Source organism: Buceros rhinoceros, unplaced genomic scaffold, assembly GCF_000710305.1.
Source record: "Buceros rhinoceros silvestris isolate BGI_N320 unplaced genomic scaffold, ASM71030v1 scaffold4006, whole genome shotgun sequence".
Taxonomy (NCBI): Eukaryota; Metazoa; Chordata; class Aves; order Bucerotiformes; family Bucerotidae; genus Buceros; species Buceros rhinoceros.
In genome coordinates this window covers 69,576-80,666 of record NW_010416747.1, presented here as the reverse complement: position 1 = coordinate 80,666, position 11,091 = coordinate 69,576, and the positions used below count along the sequence as shown (strand labels likewise).

Genomic DNA, 11,091 nt, shown 5'->3' with positions numbered 1-11,091 from the left:
GCAGCTTTACACCTTACACACACAACTGGAAAAAAGAAAAATTCCAGGTCCTTGCTACAACAACAATTAAAACACAATGACATAGGAAGCCACACTCTTAGTAAGAATTTCTGTAGACACACAGTTATGCCAGTAGTTTTCTTGCATGTTAAAATCATCCTACCACACTGATCAAAGGCTGCAGGTTGGAAAATTTGAATCAAATTTCAACAGAAAATCTATAATGAACTGAAAAAAAAAATCCACCAGAAAACCCCCTCAGAAAACCAAACAACCGAGATTTTATCTGTTCTCAAAAGAGCAAAGTCCATCATCACATTTGCTGCTTGTGGATTTCAGCATACAGGAGTGAACTTTAACGATAAAGACTCATTTTGCTTATTTTATGCATGTAAATTAGATCAGACAGTAGTGTCACAAGTTTCACATTCAGGAACGGATTTTGGCATATCTTATACATTTTATTAAAATGAATGAAACCTGGCAAAATTTAAAGCATGTTCTTAAATGTTTTCTAGAATAGGAGAAAAAAAAGCTCAGCTGTACCAAGTTCTTACCAGGCTGCAGCTCAAGCTACTGTCATTTCATACTTCAGTGCAACAGAAATCCCACATAATCTTTTATAATACAGAAGCTACTTTAAGAGTACACATACTTTTGCGTACTGTATCTTAAAATACAACATTCATTTCTGTTTTGCTCATCACACTGAACTTAATATACCCCAGCTAAATTAACTACGGTTCTCCTGCAAAACGAAAGGTATCTTGAAAGCGCCGATATGAACTTAGAGTACTAAATGATGCACGCTTACAATATCGCCTTTATAAAAGTGATCAGGAATTGCTTTTTCTCTGATGTACTTAGATTCCCTGAAGATCTTTGAGTGAAAAGAGATTTGAAATTTCATTTCATCACACAATGTATAAAGTTTGATAGAGATACTAGCTTTTAAAATGATATAACAGACTGCATTGCATGCATTGAAAGTTTAATTACAGCAGAGGGGTTAGGAAAAAAAAACCCTCCAAACACCTATTTCAAGGACAATTCTAACCTTTTGCTGCCATTTATAAATGGAAACAAGCTGCCACACAGTTCAGCAGTAAAGAAGGATAAAGAACTGATAATAATCCTCGTGCTCCTCACATGAACTTCAATAAGGCATTTGAATGAGACTTCTAAAGCTGTAAATTGTCCATCAAAACAGAGAATAACTTTTGCTAATCCTGTGCCACAAATTACTAATCCATCTGGAAAGCTATTTTTTTGCATGTGTTTACAAGGATCTAAATGTCATCAGACAGAAAGACAACTAGGTTAGTAGCATGTTAAAAAAAAAGACAGAAATAAAAACTCTGAAGCAGTTGACCACAGAATAAGACGGATTTGCAGAAGTACTTACAGCTTTCAATCTCCAGCGTGCAGTTCTGCTCATCCAGTGGATATCGCCGTAGGTCCATCATACAAGCAGCTGTTGTTGTAATTCTAGGAAGGAAACAGAAGAGCTTGTTAATGTGTCTTGTTCCAATTTCTCCTTGATCGCACATAGTTGAAAGATGAAAATACATTTCTACACAACTGATGCTCTTGCCTATTTTTACCGAAATACCATGTCTGCTGCTTACTTGTAACTCATGCTGCCCTAAGCAGGTTATGCCAGTCTGGTGGGCGAGCAGAGAGCTTCCCTCTTATACACCATTACCACAGTACTGCAAGCTTTAATAATCATCAACCAATTTATCCTGATAAAATGAAGCATGAATTAGGATAGCAGTATTTCTTTCATTTCATAGCAGAGTACTTCAAGCCAAAAAGGAAAGGCTGAAAGAAAGGTTTCAGAGGAAATCTAAACAGGAACAGATAAAGACAAATATTTCATATCCGGTGTTAATACCCTAATACCTTCGTGAAACTTAATTCTTCTTTCTTCTGTTGAACAGCGCTCTGTAAATGAAGTATTATTTTATCTTCATATTATAAAGCATCCATTTCAGGACTATTTTCACAAAACATCTGTGCCTCCAGATTTCACCAATGGGTAAACAGAACTCTTTTTGACAATCTATTGTTTCAATTGATGCGAGTTACCACAGATGCTTCAGAAGAAAGCCTCCTGGAGCGGGCAAAAGCAGGAGAAAAGAATTCTTTGGCTCTGCTCAACCAAAGTCTTCCAGATTTTAACAAAACCAGACTGCTAAGGACTATATGTTTATTGATAGCAAATGCAAATTGAGCAAGCAGCAGCATATATTGATACAAAAGCCCTGTCTTGGCAGTTCATACTTGGTCCCTTATTTTAAAATTTGGAGGAAAAAAATCAAAGACATTGCCCTGTTCCAGTACTAATGCAAGATTGATGATTTTGGGGAAGACTTCAGAAAAGTTGAAGCGAGGCCAGAAAGAAAGTACAGCTCCTGTTTTTTGTTTGGTTGTCTTTTTTGGTGGGAAGCTTTATTGGTTTTTTATTTAATATCCTCAGTATTTGCATATCCGTATCTTATCTCCTGTTAGAGTCATGAGTTTTAGAAGAATTTCAGTAGTCTACAGATGAAAAGGCAGATAGGCTTACAGACAAGGTTTAAGCACACAAAAGAATCATGGTAAAAACTAACCTGTCTGACAACTGAGTTTTCTAATACCTTTCTCTGCACTAAAGACATTCTTCCTACCAGAGTCTACCAGACCAGGGGTTTCACCACAGAGGCAAACCCACACTTGTGCTGTCCTCAGCAAAGTGTCTGTGCAAAGTGGAGCGGAGCCCTCACCATTCTGACGTCTCTTCAGGAGGATTTTTGAGTGCAACAAATACCACAAAAGGGGCCAAAGGCTGCAGCCAACTAGGATAAAAGCTCTGTAGGGAGCATTATCAAATCATTAAAAGGCAGAGTGCCTTAACTCATCAGAAAGTAAAAAAAAAAAAAAAAAGGAGGCAAGGAAATACAAATGTTGGGCAGAGCAGAGCTTCAGTCAAGCCAAAACAGTTAACTCATCAGAAAGTAAAAAAAAAAAAAAACAGTAGCACAGTAATGACAATGATTGGCAGAGCAGAGCTTCAGTCAAGCCAAAACAGCAGTTTTGAATAACATATTTAATTCAAATCCCTTGTTCATTCTTATCCATAATGCCAATCCATTGACACAATGTAAGTAGTCTGTCCTTCCCTCTCTTCGTACCTCCCTCATATTTTAATCTGATTTTTCTCACATTTAGGTAAAGTAGAAAGAGTTCTCTTTCATCTTCAAAATTATTTAAACAACAAAATTCTTAGTGGTTCACAAGTTATGGTGAATAACTAAATGAAATGCAAAGGCACACAAGTATTACCATGTTAGAATACTTATAAAATCAAAACCATGACCAGTATCTTTTTGGAGAGAGGAAGAAACAGAAGTTCATTACAGCAATTAGGAATATTTGGAACAGGCATAAAGCCCCTTCCCCAGCACAGAGCTACTTCAATTTTCATAAGATGATTAAAAATATTTTTTTATACAGGCTGGACCAGTGCACTAAATAACATTCTACTTTGCATAACGGCAGCTTGAGAACTAACAATGAAAAAGTGAAAGCTTATAAAACCAGCGCTGTGACTCAACACATTGCAGTCATTAGGGATGGTAACAAAATAACACTGCTCCAAGAGAAACACCGTATGAAATCAAACACATTGCACAACCGTCTCATACACTAATCTTTTCATCTGCTGTTCAGAAAAGAGAAACCTTGTGATGTTTTATGTTACTATTCCTAACAATGCAAACCAGTCTTCAGCCTCCTCTTCTATGATCTACATTTTGAAATCAGACTGATTATGGAGCACAAAAAAAAAAAAAGGAAAAAAAAGAACCCTGAAACACTAAACTGACTGAACGATGTATTATGAAGTAGACCTAAAGAAAAGCCATGTGTCAAAAGAAGCAGAGCTACAGGGCAAAGAAACGTGTGCCACAACGAACTTGCAGAGAAAGTAAAGTTTGCTGTCAATAATTCAAAGTAATTCAGATAAACTATTATTTCTGAGAAATCTGAAAAACTGCCCTTCTCTCCAAACCTTTGGGGAGGTTTTACAAATCAAATAACATCTGGAAATTGGCACTGCTACTTGCACACATGGAAGTTGAAGCCATAAAAAACTTTTTTATAACAATTCCAAACTGAAAGTGACGCAGAAAACAATACTCTTAACAAACACTATCCCAGGAGTGCTAATAGCTCTTATTTCTCAGTGCTACGTAGGTGACAGTTTTTCAAAATTCCATAGATTTTGCTCTTCTGACAAGTTCAAGTGTGATCTGAAATTCAAAATAGCAACTTAAACAGTTCTGACATTACCAGTAAAGAAAAAACAGCATGAAAGACAGGAGAGCAATGCTAAAGATAGGCAGAGATGGACAGAATCCAGTTCCCTCTCAGAGCTGCAGTGGCCCTGCAAAGCTGGAGGGAATAAGCAGCAATAGAAACTCATCTCTGCCCTGGAAGGAAGCAGCTCTGACCTGTAATTACAGGATTACGGACACAACAGAAACGATGACCAAGAAGGTGACAATTTCTGATAGCTCCCCTGAGAACAGTGGTAGTATGAGAACTATGTATCCCTCTCAACTCCAGCACCGACAGACTGTGATCCGATTGAGTCAGACACAGCTGAAGCCCAGGAACACACGAAGACTAATTCTTCCTTTAAACGTGTGCCCGTACATCCTGTCGAACACAGGGTGAGATTTGCGTACCTGAAGGCAGACTAGACTCCCCATTAACAACATCAGGAGCACTCTGAAGAGCACTACTTCACGCTCTGTAACAGACAGTCCCTTCATCACCGACTTCATAAGAATCCTGTGCACACACCTACTGGGAGTCACAAACTCTCTGAATTAGTTACTGACACTACATACTGCAGCTAAACCCACTTCTGCTTCTTGGAAACAGTCCTGCTGCGTCACAGTTGGAAACATCAGCGGCAGCAGCAGTCAGCAGAACCAGTTTCAAATTCGTGGAAATCTGGGAACAAAACTAATGTAATAAATCTTTCTCCTGGACAATAATATTGGATTTAGACATATGTGGCAAGGTTCTTAAGACATACTAACACCTACTTTTAAATTAAAATAGATTTACTGCTCATTATAGAGTTCACAGAAGTCTTCCTCCTCCCGCTTTTTCACATAAAAGAGAAGCTTCCCATTTATGACCACAGGTTAAGAGTTGGTTTTAGCAAAGGATAAACAATAGTGACATTTCTACAAGTGCCTCATTAAATCTCAACATTCAGCTACTGACTGCTGTGATCTTTCAACTGTAAACTGTATACAGAGGTTCTCAGCGTATTTTTATAGGAAAAAACAACAATTGTTTTATTGATATTGATGTCTCAGTTTGAAATGAAATTATATGCTCAGGCTACCCAGAATCTGTAATATGTTCTCTTTTAATATCACCTCTCAACATTTCATGAGTATTCCAACCTAAGTTCCAACTTAGCTCATTTTTCTTACTCCATTTGGGACTTGCTCTCTAATGACAGGTAGATACTTTCCCCTTGGTTCCGTGGTGTGCAATCCTTGAATCGTTAGGTACTCTTGAAAGCACTACACGTATTTGTTAAAGCTCAAAGGCACAACCGTAAAACAAGATCAGGATAAGAAGGAAATGATGATAAAGCTTTTTCTAAATGTAATACAAGATCGGAAACAACCTTCTGTAGCTGACAAAACACGGGGAGTCAGAACATACAGAAACCTCAACCTCATGAATTTTCATTGTTGTTTATACTGCTGGTGAAAAAACCATACAAGATTTTGTAGAGGAAACTAAACTATATACGCTTGTGATCTTTCCTGGGAAGAAGCTCTGCACTTCTCTGCTGAAGGTTTGCCTGTTGTGCCATCTGCGTGCCAGCTAGGAAAAGTCATGGAAAACTGGAGAACTTGGCTGTTATTTAATGGTAAAGGAATTTTGAGTCAGAAAAATCAGAATTTTGCTGCAGATTTCCATGCACTGATACCCAATTTTCTGCTGTATCTTTCTGCACGTAGCTCTTGAAATCGTTTTTTAAATTAGATAGCATTGCCTACTATCCCGCCACTAGAGTCCAAAACTCAGCCATGATATCATGTTCATAAATTAAATCCCTGCGAAAAGCACACATCGCTCTGCAGTAAAACCTCGTGGTATAACAACCTCAGCTTTAGATTGAAGTTATTCAAGCCTTGCTCAGAAGTAACATGGTCCTCTAGAAGATAACACCTATATAATGCAATGCAGCAGTTATGACAGAAGATCTCAGACAAGCACTTCAAAATGTTATCCCTGCGAAATGTATCCTTGTGTTTTAACATTCACTTCTTCCTTTTAAAAGAAATAAAAATAAATGAAAGGGGGAATGTTAAAACACTACAGGACTTACAGAACAATGAAACAATATGAGCATGATGGCTGAGTGACTCAGTATGTGACAACCAACTGGCTCTTGGAATAAAGAGCTAGTACATCTCCACTTACAGAGTTCATAGTCTTTCTGCTCTATGACCATCACTGGAAAACTGAGAGTTTTACTTTCAAGTATTTTGCAAAACATGTTCCTTATTCTGGTGCTAAAAACTGCATGTCTACTTCACTCAGTCACTGTCAACATTGAAATAGAAAGTGTGCTATTTCAGCTTCTTTCTCCTAAAAAGTTCTATTGCTACCCCCAAAGACATGTTGCATACTACAAATAAATCATGTAACCAAAACATGTGTACACCAGCTGTGTCCTCTTCAACAGGAAAATAAGTTATTCATAAATTTTTTAAAGAAAATTGTAAAACTCAAGGCATTTCAGAACGCATAAAACACCTCTCTCGCAGCCATTCCAGGAGGGGCTGGAGGGGTGTGGTTTTCTAGTAATTCAGCTTTATACACAGAGCATAAGAAGATTAAAATTTACTGCATTCTCTTTAAAAATGCTAACTTACAATTCTGACATTACAATATATTTAATACAGGCTCTCTTGAACTATGAAAGACACGTGAATTTGGTGGCTTTTTAATCAGTTCTCAGTCCCTAAAATAACTGGTATTTAGTTCTAGTGAAGATGTTGGCCTGTAAATGAACGCTATGTTAAGATATTTTATTCCAGGATACTAAAGATACAATGTTTAATTAAATAGTTGAAGAGCTAGTGAAACATGGGACTATCTTCTCCACAGCACACAAGTTGGGCGGATAATACTGTTGCTAAAGAACAAAGAAATAAGAAGTACAGATTATCATAGGTAAAATAGTATGAACTTTGCCACAGGCCACCTTTTTACGCCTTAACAGATAACAGCCTCAGTAGCACTACCACCCTAGAGCCTAACACTCATCTTTGGAAGAACACTGTCATTTTTTCCCCGCAGGAGCCTGTATCTGAATGTTAAGTTACATGGGTCTTAGATAACAGGCTGTAACCCTCTCCTCCCCACCCCTGAAACGTCTGCAGTAGTCAACCTGCAGCGACTGCTGGACATAGCTCCTTGTGGAAACCACCTTCAGGGTAGATGTCGGTGGTGTTTACACAACCTGCAGCTCCTGCACCCTCCTCCGTTAGTGAGCTTGTGCTCTGAATGATGAGCTCACGCTCATCATCCTTTCTTTGTTATACTTTCTGAGACAGAGTCAATCCTGCAAAATCCTTTCTTCTCACAAAATACCAAGGATATTACCAATTACTTGCCTGTCCAGGGAGACATCTGAGTGGAAGGTGTTTTCACCATTCTGGAGAAAGGAAGTTCTACCCAAGTTAAAAATTAATGTGAAAGTCAAAACAATCTTGAGTAGAAAAGCACATTCAGTCTCACGATTGCAGCTTATTTAGTGATTCTTACAGAAGAAGAAAGAGAAGAGCCCAAAGCTTCTATTCCTCTGGCTTTTGTGAGTCAGAAAAAGAAGGCTCATTTTCCACAGGGAGATGTCAATAGAAATAATAAATTTAAGTGGATTCTTCATAAGCAGAATTACTCTCAGATCAAAAAAGGTGGAAAAAAAGTCAGTAAAAACTCTCTTATCACAGACCTGAAATTGTTCCTTTGAAGAACCTTTACAACCAAGCAGTAACCCATAAAAGTCCAACCCTCACAAATTTGAGACAAAAGTAAAATGAACTCCCCCTGTCCTGGAGCAGAAGTCTTTAAAAGCAATCAATCAATCAGAGGGACAGTCGGCAGTCAAAATGAAGAGAAACTGTGTAAAGCATAGTAGAATAATAGACGCAGGTTATTACTTATTAATTCAATTATCATTAGAAATTTTCATCCCCACAGACTGGAATGCAAGGACAGCTGCACTGCCTGTGCGCCTGCAGGATTTCAATTAGACCACTTGCTTTCTATGTTTTCTTCCCCCCATTAAACAATCTACTATATACATTCCTAATTCAAGAAAAAAGAGCTCACAAGCATATAATTTCTTTCGTCTTCATTCTGCCCTAGCAGAACTTCACCACTGCTAGAAATGAAGTATTTAATCACCTTCCCTTCATTTCTTCTGCTTTCTCTCTCTCTATAAACAACCTGATGTTCCCCAGAATGCATCAGAAACTTTTTCCATAGCATGTCAATGTGACTGGTACAACCAACCATGGGTTATTTGCTCACCATGGAAGAGAACGGGTAAGAGAAAAAAAATCTCCTCTGAACAGATGTGCAACCACAGCATTGTGTGCTAACACTGGTGCCTTTGAGTAACAGCTCCTACCCAGGCTACTTCTAGTGCTCCGTTTACATAAACTTTCCAGACAGCATTACTCTAGGCCACCTCTCTAGAAGTCTTACACAAATTTAGATTCTCTTTGCTTTTTCTGTTCTGTTTTTACCGATAACAAAGATGTTCTCCCATTCCTTTCTCCCTGAAAAGGTCCATAAAACAAAGCGCTATCCAGTCATTCAGATTCAGAAGACAGCATGCTAAAGGGATCCCCAAAAATAAGAGCCATAGATGTCCTAAGTCACAAGGGAGCTCATGCTGACAATGTGACCAACTACAGCAGTTACCTCAGCTACTGCAGCTTAATGCGCTCCGCGTGCCTCGAAGTACTCTCACAAAAAGGGTCTCCTTTCCTCTGTAAGGGATACCTCTTTCATTCTCCACAGGAGAGGTCAGCCACCAAACAGCTGTACAAAATCAATTTTTTTTTTAATTTCTCTTGAGAGCTGAAAGCACAGGCAGTAGCTAAGCACCTCAGAAAGGCCTTCATGTCAATGCAGCTAAAATCTCTGTTGTCCCCACTTTAGCCCTCCCCTCATACTTTTCTAAGCTTAACACAATGCAGAAGGAAAAGAGAATGAGAAACTGCCCCTTTTTGTACTATTGAAGAAGCTGATTAAACCTACTGTAATTATTCAGCACAATGAACCAAATATCCTGGATATTGACTATTGTCATAAGATCAATATCTCTTGCTTTGCAAAGAAGCAGTTCCGCATCCCTCTGGTATTTCGGGAACATTAAGAGACACATGATCAAACCATGTAATTCCAGCCTGCTGACACCCTTTCAAATATCACTGTAATACCAAACGTCAATAAAAACAGAATACACACAAATACAGAGGTGATCTTAAAGCTCCATAATATCTGAAGTTCTGCCCTCAGACTTTACGCCTACTCTGCTCACACAGTAACAGTACCATTGGCTAGACAAGCACATGGACACGAATGCGTCATTTCACTTTTCATTTTACTGAATGAACATTATTTGTAGCTAGTAGTTGGTCATGCTTCACCCCTCTGTGGCACCAAGTGGGGGGCTGGTGAAGTCAATGTGATTGATTGTGAAGTCTGTGACATATTTTGCAGGGCTCAGAAATGCACGTTCACTGCCACTGGTAAAACAAAAAGTAAAGGGAAACTATATTTCTCTGAGGTTGAGGCTGTCCGTGCTGCCATTAATCTTGTACATTCAATGACAATGCATGCAATACTACTTGCAGGCAGGTTTGAGTATCCTCACCTGCTCAGCATCTCCAAGGGCTGGGTACCAGGTCCTTTCTTTTCCATTTTAATGCTAGTAAGATCCATCAGTTTCTACAGCCAGTTATTTGCACTTGGAATCAATAAAGCTATTAAATGGGGAAGATACTTGACTCTGACCTGCCGAACAGCCCGAGATAATCCTGTACACGGTGCCGTTATCAGATAGCGCACAACCGGAGTCTCCAAGAGAATCAGAAGAGTTCAAGTGCTTCTAATCAGAGTGTAATCAGGTCTTTGCTTTCCATATACTTATGCAGGCAGTGGGTATCACTTTTAACAATCTGTATATCCAGAACTTCATTTTAACTTCATGCTGCATTGAAGTTTGAATCAATACACAGGCTGTTTCTTTGTATTGCAGAATTTCTTTGTATTGTACACTTATTATTTAATTTAGAAAGCACGACCCCTATTGGTTTTCATGGTTTTTTTTGCTACACAGTATCTTTTCTCCAAGAAGCAAGTTATACCTAGTTCACATTTGAGGTCAATGAAGAGTCCACTGAAAAATTATCAGTCCTATGCTGAATATAGCAAATATACATTTGATGAGAAAATAAGTGCTTATCAGATATGTCAGATCTATCCTGGAGCCAGTCCCTGTAATTCAGGGATTTTCTTTAAAGCAATCATTTTGATGTAGAAAGTACATATTTTTCCTTTTCTTTTTACAAACTATCCCTAAAATTACTCCCATGTTTAGAAGTCTTTTATACATAGACTATAGGACAACACATGCTGAAACACAGTAAATGAAATTCAGAGCATCAAGAAGGCATTTACTTAATTAAATGCACAGGTACTTTGAGGTGACTGAAAACAATGGCACAAACCCACAAGGTGAAACCATCAGTTGCATAGCAGGTTCAGCACAGAGCCATCCCAGAGGCACAGCAGAGAGTTTGATGGCTGCTCTGTCCTCTTCTATACACCCTTACCCACTCCGGAGCCCAGGCGTGGGAGCAAAGGCCATCCAGACATAGACCTGCACAAAAATGTGGACGACTTTTCACAAAATCAGCCCATTGATAGGCTTGAGAGGAGGGAATTTCCAGTAGCAAAACAAATGTTTCCTAGATTCACATTTATAAA

General features: G+C 38.6%; 1 protein-coding gene across 1 annotated transcript in view; it reads right to left on the bottom strand.

Annotated features, from left to right (window-relative positions):
• Nucleotides 1–1,405: 1,405 nt before the first annotated feature.
• LOC104495000 (gamma-aminobutyric acid receptor subunit beta-2-like) overlaps nucleotides 1,406–11,091 on the bottom strand; it is a gene marked incomplete at both ends in the record, with an annotated part of 29,332 nt that continues 19,646 nt past the window's right edge. The window contains one exon of the mRNA XM_010137913.1: nucleotides 1,406–1,488. Coding sequence (XP_010136215.1) covers nucleotides 1,406–1,488 — 83 coding nt within the window. The remainder of the gene's footprint in view (nucleotides 1,489–11,091) is intronic.